The 23,139-nt window shown below is 59.2% G+C and overlaps 1 protein-coding gene across 2 annotated transcripts; it reads right to left on the reverse strand.

The window, feature by feature from the left end:
* Positions 1-474: 474 nt before the first annotated feature.
* EPHB3 (EPH receptor B3) lies at positions 475-22,776 on the reverse strand. 2 transcript variants are annotated; one of them, XM_072344346.1, is made up of 16 exons: positions 22,628-22,776; positions 12,076-12,140; positions 11,138-11,810; positions 5,818-5,973; positions 5,395-5,730; positions 4,621-4,745; positions 4,345-4,513; positions 4,145-4,250; positions 3,847-3,899; positions 3,572-3,694; positions 3,243-3,490; positions 2,845-3,060; positions 2,607-2,756; positions 2,324-2,517; positions 2,026-2,181; positions 475-1,791 (listed from the first exon to the last, which is right to left on the reverse strand). In XM_072344346.1, the coding sequence occupies exons 1-16, from the start codon at positions 22,722-22,724 to the stop codon at positions 1,683-1,685; spliced, it is 2,976 nt and encodes a 991-aa protein (XP_072200447.1). In that variant the 5' UTR covers positions 22,725-22,776; the 3' UTR covers positions 475-1,682. The 2 variants fall into 2 exon arrangements, with proteins under 2 accessions (XP_072200447.1, XP_072200446.1); XM_072344345.1 differs by having other exon boundaries at positions 3,847-3,944.
* Positions 22,777-23,139: the final 363 nt, after the last annotated feature.

Below are 23,139 nucleotides of genomic sequence, written 5' to 3' on the forward strand. Positions count from 1 at the left end.
TCCTCAGCCCATTGCGCTGCTTGTGGAGCAAGCGGGGTCTGGCATACAGAGCGGGATCAGAGCCCTGGGGAAGGATGCTTCTGGGGCCGAGGGCACGGGGACCGTATGTCAGCAGCCCCGGATCCTTCCCTTGCCGCGCACTTTGCAGCAGCGGGTGAGTTTGCACCCAGCTCAGCAGCTCCCGTTTGGCATCTGTGACTCACGGAGGCAGTTGCAACACTCCCATGTGCAGTGGGAAAAGCAGGCTGCGGCGTGCTGCGCTCCCCATGTGCTGTGGGTCGGGGCTGGCCTCGCTCAGTTTGCACTCATGGGGCTGCGGTCCCACAGGTCAGGCTCAACACAAGGAGAGAATGGGAGAAAGCACTATCAGCAGCTCCAGATGGAGTTCTGGGGCTGGCTGCGCCCTGAGACTCGTCCCTTCCAACCCTGAGTGCACCAAAGGGCTGGCACCCATCTGCTTGGCACCTCCCTGCTGGCACCTATGGGGACCCTGCGGGAGTGTCAGTGTTACAGCAGGGGTTATGGGCACGCAGGGGCAGGGGGACCCACGGCCATGGGCAGTGATGGAGGCAGAAGCCCCGCGCCGGTGCAGCGAGAGCGATCGAGCAAAGGAAACGCCGATAAAATTCTTATTGCCTTTATTCTGCCCATTGCCTCACACAGTCCTGCCGGCCAGCACTCACGCACGCACGCACACACTCACGCACACTCACGCACGCTGGGAGTCTTGCCCTCAGCACAGAGGAAGCGGGCTGCAGTGAAGTCAGAGGAAGGTGAGTGAGTCTTTTGGCAGCAATCACAGCGTGTGGCAGGAGCGGCACCCGCTCCTTCTGCATAAAACAGGAGGCTGGGGGAGGCCAGGCCTCCGTGTGGCCCCGGCCCCGCACCCGGCCCCGCTTCGGGGGCTGGAGGGTCCCTGTGCAAACGTGCTGACGGCCTCACTCTGCAGTCCAGAGCTGGCCACGAGAACCAAGAGGGTCCCCTTTCTGCACCCTCTTTTGTTTTTTTTTTTCTTTATTTTTTTTTTTAATATATCTCTCTCTATTATTATTATTATTATTTTTTTTGCCTAACTCCCTGCATAGTAAATCTCACGGGGTTCGGGTTCTGGCGTGCAAAGCCAAAAAGGGAGCAGAGCCTTTCCCCTTCAGACACGTCCCAGTGAGGACCCTCGTGCAGAGGGGTGGAGTGATTGTCTGGGGCCGTAGCCCTGTCCCTGGCGCCGTCTCCATGCAGGGACTGGGCTCGGGGAAGGCTTCGGAGCATCTGATGGGCTCAGCGGACGGGTCAACAGTCTGTGGCCTCAGGGATAGGGGGAAGTGAAGACTCGAGGGGGGAAAACCGGGGTGTAAAGAAATCCAAGAAGCAGAACATCTCTTCAAACTGATGAGCACTGAGACAGGGCGGGAAGCGGGATGTGCCATCTCCGTCCCATAATCCATCTTCAATATGAAGACTGCGTCACTGCCTCGCCGCGGCGGGACACGGGACGAAAAGCCGGGCTCCCTCTCGGCACGAGTGCCTCAGATCCAGGGAAGGGTGGCCCGGCCCAGCCTGTCCCCGGCGAGCGTCCGAGGCAGAGGAGCGCCACGGGAAGGGGAAATCGGGAAGCCAGGCTGCACCGCAAACAGAACCTGGTTGGCAGGTTCCCTCAGTCCGTTCCAATGCAGAGTCCCCTGCGGTCAAACCTGAACCGGCAGCGTCTGGTTCATCTGCAGCCTCATGTCCTGAATGCTGCTCAGGATCTTCTTCTGGTGCCCTGCTAGCGTCACCCCTATCCTCAACAGGTCCCTGCAGGGAGAAGGAGATGGATTTGGTGATCTGCCCACCCCAGTACCAATTGGCGGGTGGCCCTGCCCCATCTAGCTGCCACCAAATGATCCCACCTTCACCGCAGCAGTCTGGCATCCCTCTTACAACAACACCTTTACCACCAGATGCTCACTCCCAGACCTTAATCCCATGGGACGACCCCACACAAACCACCCAAGACCATTCGCCCCAGTCCTACAAGCAGGGACTCACTCTGCTGTCATTTGTGCCACCAGGTCAAAGGAGGCGAAGCCGGCATTGACAAAGTTCTCCTTGTACCGTCCCATTTTGATGGCGTCCAGCCAGTCTCCCACGGTGGTGAAGGTGGTGTAATCGGGCACGGTGCGGTCCAGGAGCGGCTGGGAGACACTGCAAGGCAAGAGAGCCACAGGTCACGGGGAGCAGGGGGTGCAGAGGTGGACATGGAAGCAGGGAGATGCCTTATCCCTGCTATCTTGTGACTCCAGCCCTAAACGCCTCTGTACTCCCACGGACTGCGGATGCCACTGACCCAGACTGGACGCTGGTGATGACCTTCAGGCTGGCAGCATTGCGGATCAGCTTGTCCAGCGTGTTGACAATCTGTGCAAACTTGGGCCGCAGGTTGCGGTCCCTCACCCAGCAGTCCAGCATCAGCTGGTGCAGCGCTGTGGGACAGTCCATGGGGGGTGGCAGACGGTAATCCTGCTCCACCGCATTGATCACCTGCATAGAGAGGTGCACAGAAGTAGGCTGTGAGTGTGCTGGGTCCCCACTGGTGACCCCAAGCTCCTCACTCTTGGGTGAGCACTTACATCCTGGTTGGACATGTCCCAGTATGGTCGCTCCCCATAGGACATCACTTCCCACATGACGATGCCGTAGCTCCACACATCACTGGCAGATGTGAATTTGCGGTAGGCGATGGCCTCGGGAGCTGTCCACCTGATGGGGATCTTGCCTCCCTGCAGGGATACACAGCTCTGTTATTAAGCACACACCTGCTCTGTCCTCCTGTCCCCAGCTCTGCAGATTCCCATGAGTGTCCCATACCAGGGAGCTGGTGTAGGTGGGGTCTGCCGGATCATCCTCCAAAAAGCGGGAGAGCCCGAAGTCAGACACTTTGCAGACCAAGTTGCTGTTGACGAGGATGTTGCGGGCAGCCAGGTCTCGGTGCACGTAGTTCATCTCTGAGAGGTACTTCATGCCGGCAGCGATGCCTCGCAGCATCCCCACCAACTGGATGACTGTGAACTGCCCATCATTCAGCTGCCAGGGGAGAAATCAGAGGGGTTTTAACACCTTGAATGGACTGGGGAGGAATCTCTCTGTGCTACCACCACCCTTCCTCCCTAGGGCTATCCTGGTTCCCCTACCCAGAGGTGCCTCTGCACAGTTTAGCCCTGGGGGTGTCAGTGTGACCGCAGCTCACAGTGGGACCTGTTGCTTACCCGGAGGAAGGAGTCGAGAGCGCAGTTCTCCATGAACTCTGTGATGATCATGACGGGGCGGCTCTTGGTCACCACACCCTCCAGGTGGATGATGTTGGGGTGGTCGAACTGGCCCATGATGCTGGCTTCGCTCAGGAAGTCCCGCCGTTGCCGCTCCGTGTAGCCCACCTTCAGTGTCTTGATGGCCACAAAGATCTCACGGCGGCCAGGCAGCTTCAGGCGCCCGCGACACACCTCACCGAACTCCCCTGTGGGTCAGAAGGGGGTGAGCAGGCAGCTGGGGACAGGCTGTGTTCTCAGCAGTCGCTGTGCCCAGCCCTGGGACTTGCCTGCTCCAATGACCTCCTCGATTTTGACACAAGAGATATCAATCTCTTTGGCGAATTCCCGGACAGCTTCATTTGGGTCTTCGTAGGTGAAGGGGTCAATGTAGACCTTCATCCCAGGAGTGACTGCAAGGGCAGAGGAATCATCACCAGCGGGGACACAACATGGACGGCATGCCACACCAGCCTGGCATGGTCCTCAAGTAGCAAAGGCTGCACCTTCACTTGTGTGTGGGGTAGGACTCAGGAGAAAGCACATGTGCTGGCCTCACACTCACCATATTGCTGCAGCTTCTCTGTGTACTCGGGATCTGTGCTGTTGCGCTGCTTCCTGCCCAAAGGAGACGAGAGGAGTTGTTCAGTAACCATCCCTTTCCTGATGGGGCAAAGACATTCACTGCCAGCTTCCAAATCCCAGCACAGACAGACAAAGCCAGAGAGTTCCTTCTCCAGCAGCAAGACCCCAATGCAGCAGGTCCAGCCCTGTGCTCTCAGACCAGAGCTGCTGGAACTCTGCCCGCAGGCATAAGCAACCCCCACCTTGCTCCAAGCCACTACTCCCTGCAAAGCCACTACCTGAAGCAGACGATAGCGATGATGACCACCACGATGACGAACAGCAGCCCTGCAGTAGCCGAACCCACGATGAGAGGCAGCTCCTGGAAAGTCTTGCCAGTGGAGCCTGGCACAGGGAGAAGCAGGAATCAAAGTCAGGCTGGGGAGGAGGCACATGTAGGAGGGCTGGGGGATGAAGGCAGTCCCATCCTGGTACCTACCATCCTCTGCAGTCGTCTGGAACTCAGTGGGGAGGCTGTAGCGGCCGTATCCAGCCACTGTGCGTGCTCGGACCTGCACCATGTAGCGGGCGTTGGCCTTCAGCCCGTCCAGCCGCACCGAGTTCTTCTGGCTGGTGACAGTGTTGGCAATGCCATCGCCCTGGCCTTGCTGTAAGGGAGATATGCAGGTGTGACCTCTGTGACATGTCCCCCTGTCACTGTGGGGCTGATGACCAGCCAGAAAGGCCAAGGTTAGGAAAGGGTTCTCTGCTTTACCTTCTCAGAGTACTTGATTTCATAGTCGAGAATGATGCCGTTGGGCCTCTCTGGGGGAGTCCATGACAGTGTCATGCTGTTCCCGGTGCTGCTGTGCAGGTGCATGGTGGGCACGGCAGATGGGGCTGGGAGAGAAAAGAAGGGAAATTTGGCTGTGTCAGCACTGCCACCCAGCCAGGCTGTGCACAGTGTCCCCCCCGAGATCCTTCATACGATGCACCCTTGAGGAACCTGGGACCTGCTCAGAGAACCCCAAAGAAAAGGCTGAAAAGTTTTGGGACTGCCTCTGGGACCAAATAATTGCTCTGAGCTGACACTTCATCCTGTGCACAGCAGCAAACTGGTCCAAGGAAGGACCCTGCAGACCCAAAGCAGAACTCCCTTTGCTCCTCCCCTCGCAGGGAGCTCCTCACTCCACCCCACTGGTGAGACCTGTGAAATCAGATCAGTGTGGTGGCTGGAGATTACCAGCATACTGGAGCTGGGCCAGGTAGGAAGGAAGGACAGAACAGCGCAGCACTCTGCTGGCTGAGAAGGTTTGGGCTGGTGCTGAGCCCTCCCAGGCCCACGGGGGAGAAATCTCGCCTTCTTCCTCCCTTCGCAGCAGGCACAGCATCACTCTGGGGTGGGTCTAGGAGCTCTCCAGAGCATCTGCCAAGCCTGCCCTTCCCTGCCTGCATGCATTCAGACTGCATGCTTTCCAGGGACGTGTGTTTAAACGGAGAGGAGAAATCACCCAGGGGATTAGAGACAGCGGTGCAGGGTGGCACTGACCTGCCTGGTTGGTTGTGATGTTGACAGAGGCGAAATGGGGAGGGTAGGGGCTCTTGCTGGAGATACCATTCACCGCCTGGATCTCGAAGGTGTACTGGGTGTGCGCCATCAGGTTGCTGATGTAGATGCGTCGCTCAGTGAGGCCCAGCTGGCGCGGCACGAACTCCACGTTGTCGTCACAGCGTGTGCACAGCCGCCGCTCCACGCTGCACTTCTTGCAGATGACGTTGTAGAGCAGGTCATCCCGCCCGCCCGCGTCCTGCGGCTCACTCCACTCCAGCACCAACGACGTCTCATTCACGTTGGAGATGACGCTGCGTGGGGCTGAGGGCACACCTGGAGAGGCACGGGGGGATGTCAGGGATGGCTGCCCCACGGCGTTCCTCCCACCCCCAGCTCCCATCCCACCCGCATGGCACTCACTGGTGCAGGCACTGTCTGCGGGGTCCGTGTCTGCTCGGAAGAAGCCGCTGCGACATATACAGACCGTGGCTGCTCCTGCAGTGGTGCGGCTGTTGGGAGGGCAGGGGGAGCAGGGGCCCTCGCCCTGCTTGGATTTGAACATTCCCGGGCCGCACGCTGGAGGAAGGGAAAACGAAGCCACATTCATGAAGGGCATACAACAATGCTCCATCGGCTCCCCCCTGCCCACACCCAGCCCCACACTCCGTTCCTGGAGGCACACGTCCGGGGAGGATGTGCTCAGCCCAGCCTGGCATTCCCTATGGGAGGCCCCTGTCACCCTGAAGTGCCCACCCCACCCCAAATCTCCCACCCCGGCCACTTGAACCACTTCTCAGCCCGTGGCGGCGGCACCTCCGAGCTGGCTCCAGTGCTGTGTGCTGAGCCAGACTACAACATTCCTGCCCCTGCTTCCGATGCACACTGGAAGAGCCCTGGAGCTGGCCCCGCTCTCACCGCAGGCACTCAGCCCTAACGAGGGGCACGTGAAGGGATTAACAGCACTCAGGCCTAGGAGCAGAACGGCATTGGGAAACAACCCTGTGCCTTCACATAGCCTCATTTAGTGCAGCCCTGTGATAATCGGGGTGTGGAATCTTCCCAGCGTGGGGCCCACAACATCTCCTGCCCCATCCCCACATCAGCAAGACCCCCACAGCTCTATCTGCCTGGCCCTGGGGCATGCGGCCATCCTTGCAGTCCCTGAAGTGGAAACTCCTGCCCCGTGCCTTCCCGATGACATCACCCTAAACACAGGGAGCTTCAACTTGCTTCACAGGGCTGTGGCGAGCGGAAGTTTCCTGCTATGAGCCATCTCCTGACACCCTGCACGGAAGCTCTCCAGCACCGGGGTGCTGTGGGTCACTGCACCCGAGCACTGCAGGGACTGCAGCTACCTTAACTCCGTGGCCAGAGTCCCTCAGAGAGAACAGGATGGGCCCCACAGTCAGGCTCACTGACCCTAACTACCCTTTAGAGTTCTGCACCCATCCTTTAGAAACTCAAGTTTAGCCCATTCTGTGCAGCTCTAAAGGAATCATCCTGAAGAAAGGGATGAAGGCAGTGCTCCATCCCCCTGAGATATGGAGGGAGCAGCCCAAGGTGCTGGAGCAGCCTCGGCATGCAGAGGCCCAGCCCAGCCACAGTTGCAGGCAGTTAAAACTGGGTGGATGCAGCTTCACACATCAAGAACCAGATTGCTGAGGAATGAGAGATGACTGAAACCTCTTGGACAGGAACACTCTGGGCTCCAAGAGCTGCCAAACATGCTTTGGTTATGGACAAGAGCCCGGATCTGTCGGGGACAAACCCCCCTGAAATAATAGAGGGGTGAAACTGGAGCAGTGCTTGCGTGGAGCAGAAAAGGCCAGGCATGGGCTGGGAGAGCAACAGCACACAGCCTGGGCTGATAAGCCCACAGCTGCCCCTCTCTTCTCACAGGCCTTCCTCCTTGCCTTCTCCTCCTCCTCTATGCAGTGCAGGCCTTGTTGCCACCCATTTGGGAAGAGGAAAAGCAGGCTGGGAGGCGAGGCCCAGCTGCACCACTGTGCCAGAGCATCCAACTCTGTTTAATAAATCAGAGCATAAGGACCTCGGTGGCAGCGTGACAGCTCTCAGCCACATTTGAAGCCGTAACTGAGCTGAAAGCTGATCCCAGGTCCCCGTGGATCTGTGTCATCTCCTCCTGCACAACGCCGCTACGCTGAGCTCCTCACTTCCACCCGCAGCTCTGATTCTGCCCTTTTTTTCCTGCTGAAGCATCCTCAAATCAAATAGCAGCCCCCAACCTCTGCACACAGATCACATCTCCCGGCGCTGGGCTGCAGTCACCTCCGGGGAGAACATGACAGCTGCTGACAGCCATGGGATAACAGGTCAGGGAAGCAAGCAGAGCTCTGCAGAGGGGCTGCTGGATGGCAGGAGGGAGCTGCAACCCAGCAATGAGGGGTAACTGTATGGGGGGTTGCTCCTCCTGGTGCACATCAGCACCTCAGCTGGATCCTGCACTACTTCTCCTACACTCTTCCCCTGTGTCATCCCCACCCCGTGAGCAAAATCCAAGGGAGGGAGCCGAAAACACTGAAACAAAACCACCATCGAGAGCATGGTGACTCACCCCAGTGATGACTGCATGGAATGGGGGAACCACATGCTGAGCATCCCCTGAAACCTACGGTCCCCTCCCATGGAGCAGCTCCGATTTGCCCCAACTTAACCCCTCAGCTGCTTCCCCATCCCACTGCTTTCCCATCCCGGCTATTTCCCTCCCTGTAGGACCAAAGCACAGTGCAGATGAATGACACTGCTCACATCCCTCTGCCCAGCAGCCCCATCCTTCCCTGCAGACAGCTACCAGCTCTGTCCAGGACCGTGTGTGCTTCATGGACCTATGCTCATCCCTCCTTCGCTCTCCTGTAAGCAGCCCAGCCCCTTGCAAGTCGGCGGCTCTTGTTTCAAGTGTCTCTTAAAAGGCACTTGATTTTTCTTTTAAAACACCCTTCGGGTAAAAATATTTTACACCTGTGCAGCCCAGAAATGAACGGAATAAACTCAAAGGGCAGAGAAAGGGAAGACTCCATTGGGGTTTGAGCGGTGGCATCTGAGGAAGAGGTGGGGAAATGATATTTTGTGTGGGTTTGTTTTTTTGGTGGAGGAATTTTCAATGAGCAAAGTGCCCCCGGAGCCGCAGCAGGTCACGGGCAGGACGGCAGATCTCCGTGCGGTGGTACAAGCAGCCCATTGTGGGGCTGCCCAGCTCCGCACGCCAGCGCTGCTCTGCCTGCACTGCCTTTGATCTGTAATCCCAGCCAATTAATAGAAGGCAGTTTCACTTCCTGGTTTTCATGCAGCAACCCCGTGTTGCAATGCAAAGCTGCAAACAGTTGGTGAGTGCATTGCTGGCTTGGCGTTTTCTGTTGTGTGTTTTTTTTTTTCCCCTTTAATTCGTGGTGATGTTCCCATTAGTCACTGATCGCGAGGAAAAGGCATTTTGACAAACCCCACACTTTGGCCGCAGCCTGACCTGCTATCACCTGCTGACAGCACCCAAATAGGCAGCAGCACCGCCTTGCACACCCTGTATGGCAGGAGGGGATTCGAAGGAAAGGGCTGGAGCTCTGCTGGCAGCGCTCTCATGAAGCACTGCAATCTGACTGCTCCCTGGGAAATCCTATTGCCGGCCTGTGGGCACCACGTGCAAAGTGATGTGGGGGTACTGCAGAGTGAGAGGGGATGAGGGCACGCGTCCCCATGGTGCCAGCCCGGCCACGGGCTCCGCTCCTGTGAGTGCTGCCTCCGCGCATCTCTGCACGGAGCGTGTGGGAAGCGGCACAACCCCCAGAAGGGCCGTGTGCTAATTAAATAAAGATAATGAGGCTGAGAATGAGATGCCAAATCAATGCTGTGGCAACTCCTGAGCAGGGCGGCAGATCCCAGCCTCACAGCTCGCATGACAAAGCGTGCCCAAGGAGCTGCCTTCAGCCAGGCTCATCCCGCGGGACCGGGATCCAAGGCGTATTGTCACAGGTCTGAATAAGGACCCTAATCCCAGCGCTGGATGCAGATAAAGAGGAGGAGGAGGAGAGCTTCAAAGACCATGGAAAGGCTGGGGAACGGGAGAGATTTACAAGAGGGCTTATCCCATCTAAGTGCTAACGCAGTATTGTTATTTATTAAAATGCCATCTGGCACCTCGTGGCACTCTGAGCTCCACAATCCTGGCAGCGGTGCTAGGACATGGTACAGCACGGCATGGGGGGCTCCTTCCTGCACCCTCCATACACCGGCTATCTGCAGGGGTATTGCCAGGGCGAGCTGTGAGCAAAACGGGGGAATAAAGGCTGAAACGCAGCTATGAAGCAGCCAACAAAGAGCAGAAAATGGAGCTGGGTTATGCGAGCCCTTCCTCAGCTGTTTCCACTTAAAACGCACGGTCATATGGTGGAAAATGTGATCGTATGAACGTGGTGCGAGTTTCCCAGAGAAACATGTGGATGCCATTTCCACTCAGTGAAGGGCAGGGGATGGGCGCTGGATGGGGTCATGCCTGCAGCTTCCCTGTGCGAGGAGAACCCAAAAGGGCTGCCCATGGGCTGGAGGATGGGGAAGGGATGAAGCTCCTCTCCCTGCCCCTCCTTGGGGAGGATGTTGTATGAAGCACTGCCTCTGATACCTCCTCCAAATGGGAAGCTACGAGGGCTGGTGTGAAGTGGTACCCCATGCCCCTCTCATTGCTGAGGAACAGCAAACACCCTGTAGGGGCTGTAGGGTCTCCCAGCTCAAGCAACATGGAGCCAGCTCCCCAAGAGCAGGGACCACAAAACAAACCAAACAGTGGGTGCCTGGTATGGGTGGCTGTCTACTCCCAGACCAACAGTACTCAGAGGCTGAGCTACCTGCAAGCAGTCGCTACGGTCACATATACATCCCAAATCCCACCGCCCCTGCCAAGAGCAAAGGCTTAGTGCCAAGCAGCCCGTCATCTGTGAGCATGAGGCACCCAGCCCTGGCGCCCTCATGTCCGTGCCTCCATCCAAAGGGAACACTGGGGTCCTGCCCCAGGGCAGGGTCCTCAGTGCTGGAGGCAGCTCCCTAAGGCATAATAACCCCAAAAAGCGAGCATTACACCCATCCACACTGATCTTTCCAAATCAGCATTCCCTGCCTGGGGTGAAACAACAACACCAACCCTCCAGTGCCATTCATCTGCAGGCAGGATGCTTTCTCTTTCCCTCCAAGGAAGGAAGGCTCACTGCAAGCCTGCAGCTCTGGTGGGGGGCCTCCCGCAGCCAGCTCAGTGGGGCCCCGCTCACTACCAGCATTCTGAATGCCTCTGCACAGGCAGTGTGAAATCTTGCTCACTGAGAGCAGGGGCTTGCCCTGACCACCTGCACCTTTACACACTGCAGGAGGGAGGACAGAGACATTGGTCACAGCAGCGGGTGTGAGAGGAAAGTATTGCAAACACATGAGGGATTGCTACATCCCCTGAGTCACATGGCGCTGCAGACTGTGCCATACAGACACATCCCATATCTCAGCACTTAGCGGATGTTCCCCAGCTTGGCACTGGTATGCTATGCCGGTATGGAACACCAAAGCTTTAAAGCTTCCAGTCATCAGAAGCACAGACCAGTCCTGAGACAGCACAAGTGCTCCATCCTTACGGAGCCATCTAAGCTCCCCAGCCTCCAAAATGAGTCCTAGCTCAACACCTCCTCTGCATGAGCACGCATGTGCAGTGCAAATGGATAAGGCAAGAGAAACCGCACCAAGCCCTTACCTTGGCACTGGGTGTCCTTCATGGCTGGCTCGTACCCAGCTGCACACGTGCACGCTCCCACAGGCACCATCCACTCGCCGTCACCATTGCAGTACAGCTTCAGGGGCACAGACACCTCCACTGCGTTGGGGATGCAGGTGCCCGGAGCAATGACCAGCGACGTGGGCTCAGCCCCCGTTAGGGTCTCAGGGAAGATAGCAAAGCCAGCGATGGTGTTGGAACATTTCTTGTAGAAAGCCCGGACGGAGATGAGGGACATGCAGGCCCCCAGATCCTGGAAAGCCAGGTAAAAGCCATTCTTGGAGAGTGGCCCAAAGCTGCGCACCTTGGTGTTCACACGGCCAGACTCCAGTTTGGAGAAGCTCTCATCTGGAGCAATTGTATCCACTTTGATATAGGGGTTCTCCATCCAGAAAGGGCTATTGGCAGAGGCAGAATCCGTATCCGACTCATAATAGAAGAGGTTGAAGGTCTCTTTGCAGGAACCAGGGATGTTGGGGATGCTGTTGCAGTCCCGCACGGTGAATTTCAGCTCCACATAGACACGCTGGACGTCCTGGCGCTGGATAAACTTGGTACGAAGCCAGTTGTTCTGGTTGGCCTCTCGCACGTTGCACACCTGGTACGTGCGGATGGGGTTCATAGCCTCGTCGTAACCACTGACCTCTTCCCACTGCAAGAGAGAAGCAGGGCATCAGACCCTGGCACTGGGTAGGGCAGCAGATAATGGGGAGCACGTCTGCCAGCTCCAGCCCTACAAGGTGACCAAGGGACCATCATCGTGACCAAGAGACCACTGCTCCACCGGCTGGGAGCCAGCATGGAGCTATAGGATTTAGAAAGCAAGGGAGCAAGGGGAGGGCAAGGGAAAGTGTGGACAAGGGACCCTGACCCTAAGGGCCCATAGTGGTTGGGGACAGGACTGGCTTCAAACTTACCCCTGTCTCTGGATGGGTTGTCCACGCCAGCTCCGAGGTCACCCACTTCGTGTCCATCAGGGTCTCTAGAGAGAGAGAGGGAGGAAGGAGAGAAGTAATTGGAGATGAAGGCCAAGAATCAAGGGAAAAAAACAGGAGGAGTGGGGGAGAAAAGAGCTTAGGCTGACATTTCTGTGGAAAACAGCAACTTGGGGGGTGAGACGTGGTGGGAGGAGGGGGAGCGGCGCAGACAGACTCCAGATTTCTGCTCTGCTGTCAGAACAGGAAGAGCGAGGCGTCCCTGCGGAGCAGCCGGCCAGGTGGCATAGGGACGCGTTGCCACCCCCAGCCCGGCCACCAGCCCCCCACCTCCCGGCCCCCTGAGCGCCTCCCCCTGTGCTTTGGCAGGGCACGTATTTACTGTGGCTGGGGTTGAAAGGGCCTGTTCCCATGGCAGGGCGGTGCGGGCCAGGCAGGTTTATCCAGAGGAGGAGGGACTGGCAGGCTGCTCTCCCAGAGACGCCCCACATCACTCATTTTACAAGAGGGGAGAAGAATTTGACCGTCTGGCCAACATTCCTGGAGCAGACTACAAGACAAACCACCCCGACAGCATTCCCCAAACAGCCCCAGCCCCAGCCTTGGGGGAGCGAGACGCTTGTCTGGGAAGAGCTGCAATTGCAGGCAGCTGTCGCTAATCCCAGGCAGAGCTGCAGCTCCGAGTGAGCACTGCTGCACACAAAAACTGGGAGAGAAATGCAACCACGAGGAATAATGCTACTCCATGTCCCACCGCATCTGAACTGGGATAGTGATAGGATGCTGGAGGCTTGGGTGCCTCCTGCCCAGGGGAGCTGGGAGGGCAAAGGGCTGCGAGCACCAAGTAAAACCCTGGAGCTGGGTAACACAACCCAGTGCACTCGCAGGATCCTGCCAGCAGCCTCGAAGAACATTTCCCACATCCAGCTGCAGGCATGACCCCTCCTGCTCTCTGCACAGCTTCCCGAGGGACATCTGTCCATCCCTCATAGAGATGAAGGGCACGGAGCCATCCATCACTTGCTCAGAGTGTGCTCATCCCCAGCATGATGACTTAGCCCTACGAGCAAGAGGCAATTGCACCTTCTCTTCCACTTCAGGAAAAGCACTGGCTGACCCAGCCGAGGAGGAAGCATGGAGGAGGAAGGAAGTGTTCACACATTATGGGGATGAATCCTGGCTGGAGGATTCCTTCCTCCTGCGTCCCACCCTGGGGGCAGCAGCCAGCAATACAGTGTGGCATCCACAGCCATGCCGGCAGCCAGCACACAGCCGCAAGGCAGCGGGGCAGGGCAGCACGCTCAGTGTGAAGGATGAGACATCCCATCCCAGGCACCCTGGAGCCCCTGTGCTGCACTGGGGATGGGGAGCAGAGCCACCCGCACTGCTCCCAGGGCCGGCCCTGGGAGCCAGCTGTCCTAATAAGGGCACAGCAGTGCTGTGGGGGCCGGGAACGCAGCGCTGGCAGCGGAGCAGAGCCAAACGCGTGCTGACAGCATAGGGCTGCCAAGTCCCATAGAGGAGACCCAGGCTGTAACGGGGTGCAGGATGCATCCAGCCAAGGGCTCCAGGATAGGATGGGGACATGGCACAGGGGTCCCATGAGCACCCTGGTTCTCAAATATACCCATGGTGTGAGGGAAACCCCTGCACAGCCTTCACACCCCATGGCACCAAAGGTCCCCTCCGGCACTGCTCTTCCCTGCGTGGCTGGGACACGCCGTATCCTCATTTGGCAGCATCTGCCCTCCGAACAGCAAGGAGGGGAAAGAAAACAACAGGGCTGAGCCGGCCCTGCTGGCACGAGAGCCACATAAACCACACGGTGAGAACAGGGAGGGAAAATAATAGGAATAAAACAACTGGGCGATACAACTAAAGGAAACAGGACCGAGCACAGAGGGCAGCAGGGTTTCCTGCAGCCATGGGGCTGGACAGGGTCAGCAGCCCCCCCCTGACCTCTCCGTGCAGCCGTACAGCACATGTAGATTGCAGTGGATGATCCCAGGGCTGCACACTGAGCCCAGCCAGAGCAGCACTGTGCCCTTAAAGCTGCTGCAATGATTTCTCTGTGTAGCAGCACCAAATTGGCTGCCTCTCTGCACCAAGTACCAGATGTGCTGAGTGTCCATCCCTCACCACGTGGGCACACACTGGCACACAAGGTTGGGGTATCCGGGGAGATCTGGGCACCATGCTGGCATGGTGCTGGGGTGCTCCTCACTGAGCCCAGGTCTGCAGGTGCTTTGGAGAGATGTGAATGGCATCAAGGCCCAGTAAGCTGTGAGTCAAAGCCTTCCAAATCCTGCATGCTGAGGAGTGCCTGGTTCCATTAGTCAACGGGAAATTGGCTCCCATTTTCTGTAGCTTTGGTAAGTCTCCCCCAGGCCCGCTTTATCACTGCTGGGGAGTTGTCCTCTGCTTACCTCCATCCAGGCCAAGGAGCTCAGGAGAGCACAATCCCTGCTAGGATTTGGCAAGCACAGCAATCCACAGCCACCCCCACACCAAAGCAGGATTTCTGTGGCAGAGACAGATCCAAGGGCAGGGAAGGAGCCTCACTTCTCGGATGGGGCCGTGCACTAAGGCGGAATGTTTCTGGCTGCCTCCTCCCCGCCAAATCTCCTTTGTGCACTTCAAGCTACAAAGACTCTAGTTCCTGTGCGTCCTCCCCATCCCTTCTGCAGGGTCCTCAGCAGCTCACAGGGCACATGAAGCCCTGGCACGGGCCCACCTGAACCCCAGGACCTATTACAAAGCAGGGGCAGAGGAATGCTGTGTGCATGCTCCACAGCCAGTGAAACATTCCGCCTCTCCTGAAGAGGCCCTGAGAGCCCCCAGCTTGTGCTGTTCAGCGGCAGACACGCTCAGCAGTGATGGCAGGCTTTGCGCTTAGTGCTGCCTGAGCCAGAAGGGAAAATTCTTTCAAGATGAAGCTGCTGGGGAAGACTCAATCGTCTCCACCAACCGGCTCTGATTTAAGTGCTCTTGCCTTTGAACGTGGGGACTGCCGCCTTTATCAGGATGTGCTAGCAGGGTACGACGCCAGCTCCTTGCCCCGACGGGGAGAAGGCAGCCAGCACGCTCCAGAGCATCCTGGAAGAAGGCAAGGGAGGAAAGTTAGTAAAGACACCCACGCAGCCCTGCTGCAAACACGGGAACCTGTTCTGCAACACCCTGGGAGCCACGCGCGCCATCGCACCCAGGAGCCAAGCCCCAGCAGCCGTCCCATCCCATCCCACCCGCAGCAGCTCCATCAGGGCACTGGGAGTGGAGGTGCTGGCTGGGGACAGCAGGATCTGCGTGCAGCTCTGTTTGCTGCCTGCTAGTCAAAAAGCCACCAAAAGGGGCATCTCTCGTACATTTTAATTTCCTCCTCAGTTTTGAGATAATGATGGCAGGAGCGGACGGCCTTGTGCACTCCCCATTCAAGCACCTATCGGCACAATTAATCCCAGCACCGTTCTAAGCAGCGGCACAAAGGGCCTTTGGTGCACGGCCCTTTATCTGGGAACAAAGAGCTGCCTGTGGGAGAGAACCTGAGGTTGCACTTTTCCCGCTGACGAGCGTTTCGTGTACACAAAAGTGGAGCCACACAGGGCGCCAGGCATCGGGTCAGACCCTCGATGCCTTTCCCAGGGCGTGCTGTTCTACCCACCTCGAGGTTTCAGCCAACCCCACAGCCCTCCTCGTCCTCCTAGGCAAGGGATGGCCCTGTGTGCACCCATAGCAGAAGCTTTGGGCACTAGAAACGTGGAGAAGGTGCCTGCAGCACTGTCAGAACATCACACAGCCCACAGGGAAAAGCCCAGCTCCCCCATTTTCCACCACTCTGCATGCTTGGGGTCTCGGACATGCAGCTCTGCACAGAGTCCCACCCACAGCTTTGGGGCCAGGGCAGCTCGCTCAGCCCCAGGGAAGGGCTGGAGCACTCCCTATCACCGCCCACGCTGGGAACAAGCCTCGCGCTGAGCCTGCTCCCAGCAGTGGAGAGAACCAGGAGTGCTGCAGTGACCCCCTCCCTGTGCCCCATCCCACTGCTGGGGGGATGGAGGGCTGCATCCGCCCACGCCCACCAATGTGCGCTCACCCCCAGGTCCAGGGTGAGCCAACCAGCTTGGAACAAAGAGAAGAGAGGAGGGGAAAGAAAAAAAAGTGGGGCCTGTATCACAGCTGTGGCCCTTTGTGCCAAGGGCGTTTGGCCCATCATCAAAGGGGATTGGATTTGCTGAGGCAAATGATGACACATCCACTTCAAGCGGGGCAGGTTCTGCCTGCTGCTGGAGGCGAGCCACCGGAGTGAAGAAGTACTGTGGGCACTTAATAATAGACTCATTATTTCTGCATTATGACAGGGCCCAGAGGCCCCAACTGAGATTAAGGCCCCTTTGTACACACCACACACACACGGGCAGCAGTCCATGCCCCACTGAGGAAGGGCAGCCTGGTCCCAGCCCCACGGTCAGCTCCCGGCAGAGCCCAAGGATGCTCCAAGCAAGGATGCATCCTCCCCCTCCATTTCCCAACCCCACACCTGTGAGGGCAGCCCGCATCAGGGTGTAATAACTCACCCGGGAAGACAGCCCCGTGGCTCTGAGCCATCATCCAGCTGCGTCTCCCCCTGCCCTGACCCCAATACCTGGCGCCTACTCCGTGGGCAGAGCCAGTAGTGGGATGACTGTGAGCACAAGGGACAGAGGGGCTGCCTCCATCCAGCCCTGCCCGGCGCCCACCCGCTGACTGCCTGAAGAGGGTTTTCCGGCCGCGTGCTCCTCGCCAGGAGCTGTTTCCTGATGGCCGTGAGACAGACTGAAGCATGTGAGAGGGGACAGGTGCCAGCTCTGCAACTGTGAAAAGCAGATCAAGTGGCAGCACCCGGGATGCGGGGAGGGACAGGCATCCACGCAGCAGGTCGAGCCAGGCACAGCAGATTTCTGCCACTGCAAAGCACAGCCGTGCCAAACTGGGCTGCAGCGCTGTGTGGCACATGTACTGTGTGCAACCCCTGCAAATCACAGTACCTGGAGCACGGGGATTTTGCAGCAGGACAGCAGTCCCTGCCCTACAGCCACACACCAAGCTCTCCACTGTGCCCTGGACACGTGCAGCCCGTGCTCTGCCAGGTCCCGTTGCCAGCCCCTGGTCCCGCTGAACGGCCGTGCTGACGCTGGGGGAGGCCTGGAGCCAGCTGCCCGAGTCCAGCCCTGCGCTGCAATTACTGTTCTATTAATACCACCGGGATTTCGGATGTCAATGCCCGATGCACCACGCCAGGGTCAGCTTCGCCAAGGCGAGCTGCCTTCCCTGCACACACAGTGCACGTGCCCCAGCGCTCGCTGCTTTTCCTCTCCTTTGGGAAAAGCCATCTTCCCTCTGCCAAGAGACCCCATAGAAAAGCCCCAGGCCCTGTCAGAGGCCCTGCCAGTCTTCCAATGCCAGGCACCTGCTCAGGATGGGCACATCCCTGCCATCAGCTCCCATAGAACAAAGTCAGCAGCATGGCACCAGGCGGTACCCATGTGGGCCTGCATGTAGGAGAGATTTATAGGTCGCTGTCCCCAGCAGGAGCAGCCATGCAGCCGCCCTCCGCTGCCACAGAAATAACTCATCTGATCCAGAGATGCCAGACCTGTTCAAGGTACAAATACCATTAACCAGGACGTAGGCAGCAAAGCAGCCCGTGTTTCCAGGCCCTGGGATGAGGGAAGCACGGTGATGGCTTTGTGGGGCACTGTCCCTACAGGGCCACTAGGCTGGTGCAGAGCTCCAAAATCCCATAGTTTGGGCGGGCAGCACAGCCTTGTCGTGCTTCTGCCTCTATCTCTTACAGCAGGCTGCAATCCGAAATACCTCTCTCTTCCCCCCCCCCCTCCCAGCTCTGTTTTTTTTCCAGGTTGTACCTCTGGAAAGAGGCCAGGGAAAGAGTAATGATATTTAAAAAACACCCCCTCCCCAAAAAAGGTTACTCATTGCACACACAAAGGTTCGCCCCACAGACGGGGCGGCTCGGCTGCCAAGCTGCATCCCATCCAGGCAGCGTGGAGCAAGGGTTCCTGCCAAGATTTCCCTCCTCTCTCCTGCCTGGGGCAGTTACCCAAATCTCCACGCTGCTCTCTGCTCGCTTCCTTGAGCACCGAGCCCATCTGGAACTGCTTAAACCCAAATATCCTCCCCCCTGCCTCCCCCACCCCGAAGTCAGATTCTTCCAGAGTTAAAACAAGCACAGAGTCAGGAGGGGGTGCCGGGCCGAGCTGACTCGCTCCTTCATTTCAGTTTAATTTCTGGGGAACTAGAATAAATCTGTTCCTGGCGATCGTTCAAACCCTGCACATTTTTCTCATTAATAAAAAAGGCCTTGGATCGCACGCCGTGTGTGCGTGCATGCCGCGAGCCCCCTCCCCGCTCCCCGGCCCGTGGGGTCCCTCCTGCTCCCCAGCCCTCACTGGGCACCCCGGGGATGAGGAGGAGGGGCTGGGGGACGGAGGCACGTCCCCTCCCCAAGACACATTTTGTCCTGAGGAGGCCCCCGAGCCCCACCTCGGAGAGGAACAGGGAGGCCCAAATCCCCCCACAGCTGACGTGGGTGGGGAAATCCCTCATGGGATGGCCCCGTGGGACAGGGGGGACAGCAGGGACAGTGCCCTCCCCCCCAGAGGCACCGCAACCCCTGCAGGGCCCCCATGCCCACAGCATTCCTGGGGAGGGGGCTGGGAAACAGGTGTTTGTCAACAGGGTGAGAAACGCCAGGCCTGGGCCGCACAGAGCTTAGCGACATGCGAAAATAAAATACAAAATAAAACAAAAATCCCACAGAAATCCCCTGCCTGGACCCCCGGCTGCCACGTGCTGGCGCACGTGCGGGGAGCGGGGCTGCAGCACGCAGCTCCAGCCTCTTCCCAAGATGGCTCCCCTTCCTCCTCAGAGGGGCGGCCATGCGGAGCCGTGCACCATCCCGCCTTGCCGAGGGGAAAGCAGGCTCCTGGGGAAGCGGGCTCTGGGCCCTTCAGCTCTGTGGATGGGAAGGGGATGAAGGCCCCGAGCTCAGCCCCACAAGGCACTAACGAGGGTGGGCAATGCTGGAAGCCAAGGGAGGGAGCACGAGGCCTCGAGGCCTACAAAATGGCTCCCATCCTGCCCTGTGCTGCTGGCGGGCTCTGTGGGTCTCTGTTGATGAGGGAGGATGGCCCACGCTCGCCACCAGCCCTGACGGGTTGGCGCTGCCACGGGGCGAGCCCAGCCCCAGCCCGGGCCTGGATTTTGTGCAACAGTAATGACGGTGATATACATAAAACAACAACAACAGAAGGCAAAGCGAGAACTTGAATGGGACCATCCCGCCAGGGTGGGAATGGCACTGCAGCAAGAAGCCTCCAAAATGGCAGCCCATCCCCGGGGCCACAGCCAACTCCTGCGCAGGGCCTGATCCCCACGGTGGAGTCACCGCAGAGATGCTCCCCTCTTCCCAAAGCACTCTGCTCGGGAACACGCCTGCTCCACGGTGACACCAGCTCCTCGTGGGTCCCATGCTGGGCAAGCAGGCAGTGGTGGCAGCCACCAGCTCCAGCACAACCCTCGGGGACAGGGACAGGTCATTGTGACCCACCAGCACCCACCCTGCGGCTTCCCCATGCACCAAGGGGGGGATCCCGGCCGGCAGCCCCGCACCCTCCCCCAGCACAGCTCCCAGGCGGAGACGCCAGATCCCGACAAACCAGTTTGACTCAGCACAACAGGAACAGCTACAATTTTAAAAACATGCGAGTCTGTGATTCAGGTTGCTGGGGCTGTTTTAATTAAACACCAAGCTCTCCTGCTCCTGGAGCAGGGCAGCAAGCAGCAAACGGCTCACGGAAAGAAAATGCAACCGACTGGTTTCCCCGAATATCTCTGGCAGTAAGTCATCACAACAAAACACGGAGTTTCGGTTCATTCCTTAAAAACCAGAGGCCGCTATTCCCCGTCGCCAAGCCTGGGTGGATGAACACAGCCCCGGAGTGCAGCCGGGTGCTGGCCCATGGCAGAGCTGCAGACAATGCGGGGTTGTGGAGTTCCCGACTGGCCGCATGCTCTGCTTGACACAAAGGAGAGCCCTTCTCCTCCCAGCTCCACAAACAGAGCTTTTTGCGAGGAATGGGGGACTGAATGAATTCAGCAAGTGTGACGGAGCCCTGCGACCTGCTTTTCTTGCAGCCCTACCCCGAGCATCAATAAAACAGCGGGGCCGGCTTCCCTGGATCACCCCACTGATAAAGTAATTAAAGGAAAAGCTAACGTCCCTGCCAAGAAAATACCTGGTGGCTCCAGCTCCCGACGCGTGGTCAGTCTTGGAGCAAGGCAAGGATGGGGTCAGAGAAAGAAAACCCCCATAAATCCTCCTGGTTTGGGTATTTTGCTAGAGCCCACGGGCTGCATGCAGCCTCTGTGCTGGGGCTGGTGGAAGAGCACACAGAAACCCTTGGGTGTAGATGGAGCTCTGTGACCAGGGAGGCAGCTCATTCAGGAGGGGTACGTTCCTCCAAAAGTGGTCCCAGCCCACCCGCATCCCAATGGGGATGGGCAGAGCTACACCCCAAAGGTTCCCAGCTCCCTCCTGCCAGGGCTTTAACCCAAACGGGTGGTGACGGCCTCGATTGCCCCGCAGCCCAGCCGAGACAACTCCTCAGCTCCAGACCCCCACATGGGAGAAAGGATCCGCTGTTGCCCCCGGACAGAACATTCCTTCTGCAGCCGGCCCGGGGACTGCTGAACCAGAGAAGAAAAACACATTGTGACTTCAAACAAACCCAGCGCACTTACGGGATCTGGAGAGAAACCATTTTCTCCTCAGCAGCACAAAGCCCTCACTGAGCCACCGCCGAGCGCCGCTCCCCCCCACCCCCGTGGGGCCTCGTAAAGAAACCCAATGCCACGCTGTGCCCCCGAGGATGGAGCAGATCCAGCCCCGTACTGCTGGGACCATGCCCTCCTGGCCGGGCAGCGGCCCGTCACCTCTTGGAGGGGGACAGCCAGGACTTGGGGGCTGCCGTAGCCTGGAAGACGCGAGCGCAGATTTACTGCCATGCCAGATTTATGGTCAGCACTAAAATATCTGACCGAACGTGCACGCTCCAGAGCTCCGTGCCCGTCAGGAAGCAGTGTTGTGAGCGGCTGGGAACGCCCCAGTGCAGCCAAAGTGCCGGAGCTGGCTGACCCCGAGATGAGCAGCAGGGATGGGAACGGCGGCAACTTTCCCTATAGCTCAGATAACAGCCAAAAAGGAGGGGGAAAACACAGGAAAATAAATAAATAAATGAAGTCCCAAGGGACTCGAGGCCAGCCCCTAAAATGCTGTGCAGTACCAGCCAGGCCCTGAAGCAGTCCACCTGGGACCGGCCCTGACCTCCTGGGGCAGTGTGTTTGCTCCCTGACCCTTTCGCACACTTGGGAAGCAGAGAAGACCCACGAGCCGGTTGTTCGCCCTCCTTCTGGCTCTTCTACCCCCAGCAGCACGACAGAGGCCGAACCCCAGCGGGTCGGACAGCACTGGGAGATGCTCGCATGGCGGTGGCCGGCACGTTGCTGCTGCCGCTTCCTTCCCAATTCCCAAACCGCCAATGGGAAATGGGGTCGGAGGGGCTGCGGGCACGGAGACGCCCGTTTGCTGCCCGCAGAGCCCGCGCCAGGCAAGCCGGGCACAGATTGGTTTCTCCTCGCCCCGACTCTCAGCTTCCCAGCCCGAGCAGGCCACGAATCCCAGCTCTCCTTCCTACAGCCTACAAAGGAGGATGTTATTTTTTATTTTTTTTTTCCTTTTTCCCCACCCTTCTGCCAAAATAAAGAAGGAAAAAAAAAAACCGCACCGGGTAAGAGGGAGGGAGGAGGAGAGAAAACGCCACAAACAGCCGCCCCAAAAACTTTGTAGAAAGCACAAACGTGGGGGAAATGCTCCCTCCGGATCCGCAGCGGGAACGGCTGAACGGCTCCGGCAGCCCCGACCCCGCACCGGGGGCAGCGGAGCTTCCCAACGAGCAGAAACGCCTCCGAACAAACAAAAGCGGCGGCCCCTCCGCCGGGCAGCGATCGCCGCGCACTGCCGGGGCGCCGAGGAACGCCGAGGAACGCTCTTTACCGGGGGTTTCCCTCCTCAAGGAGCGGGGCCGCTTACCGGACATCGCGCACACCTCGTACCGAGACAAAACCCAGCCGGGCCCCGCTTCCTACACTGCGGAGCGGGGCCGCAACGCCGCGGGGAGCGGGATACGAGCCTCCGAAAGGGAGAGAACCGACTCGAGCAGGCACGGGGGGGATCCCTCCTCCTGCCGTGAGGCTGCGGCACGCGCGGCCCCACACCGGGACCGGGGGGGTTAAAGCAGCGGGGAAGGGACGGAGCCGGACACCGCGCACGGACGCTCCTCCGGCGGCCTCGCAGCGCCGGCTCCCGCCGAAAGCGACACGAGTCCCGCAGCCCTCCCGGCTCGGAGCACGCGGACCCGCGGGCTCTCGTGTAACCCGTACCCGGGCCCCGGCGCGGCGGGCACGCCCGGCCGGTACTCACCCTCGAGGGCGCGGCGGCCGCCGGGCAGCAGCAGGAGCAGCAGGAGGGGAAGCAGCGGCGGCGGCGGCGGGGCGGCCCCCGGGCGGGCCGCGGCCATGGCGGGGGGCGGTGCGGGCGGCCCCGCCGGGCAGTCCCGAGCTCGGCGCCACGCGCGGCTCTTCTCGCCGCCGCGCCACGCTCGCGCTCTGGCGCCGCCGCCGCCGCCGCCGCCGCTCAGCCGCGCGGGGCGGGGCCAGCCGGCCAATCGGAGCCGCCCCCTGACAACCCTGCGCCCCTGGCGACGGAGAGCGCGGCGCTCATTGGACGGCGATACGGACGGGGGGCGGGGCCTCCGCGGAAAGATGAATTGGAAGGGGCGGGCGCTGCGAGGCTCGTCCCGCGAGGCCCCGCCCCTCGGAGCGGGCGGCGCAGGGCGGACAGCGCGCCCCACCCAGCGGCCACCCGCGGAACTGGGCTCTTAAAGGGGCAGCGGCACCGCAGCTACGGGAGGGCGCGAGGCACCGGGCCCTGCC

The sequence above is a fragment of the Excalfactoria chinensis genome, chromosome 9 (assembly GCF_039878825.1).
Source record: "Excalfactoria chinensis isolate bCotChi1 chromosome 9, bCotChi1.hap2, whole genome shotgun sequence".
NCBI classification, from domain to species: Eukaryota; Metazoa; Chordata; class Aves; order Galliformes; family Phasianidae; genus Excalfactoria; species Excalfactoria chinensis.

Excerpts from the sequence above, each read along its gene's own strand:
- EPHB3 (XM_072344345.1), bottom strand. The coding sequence starts at position 22,724 with ATGGCCGCGGCCCGCCCGGGGGCCGCCCCGCCGCCGCCGCCGCTGCTT. Across the intron at positions 4,251-4,344 it reads CCAGACGACTGCAGAGGATG|GCTCCACTGGCAAGACTTTC; the intron begins GTAGGTACCAGG and ends TCCCTGTGCCAG. Across the intron at positions 2,518-2,606 it reads GGGACATGTCCAACCAGGAT|GTGATCAATGCGGTGGAGCA; the intron begins GTAAGTGCTCAC and ends CTCTCTATGCAG.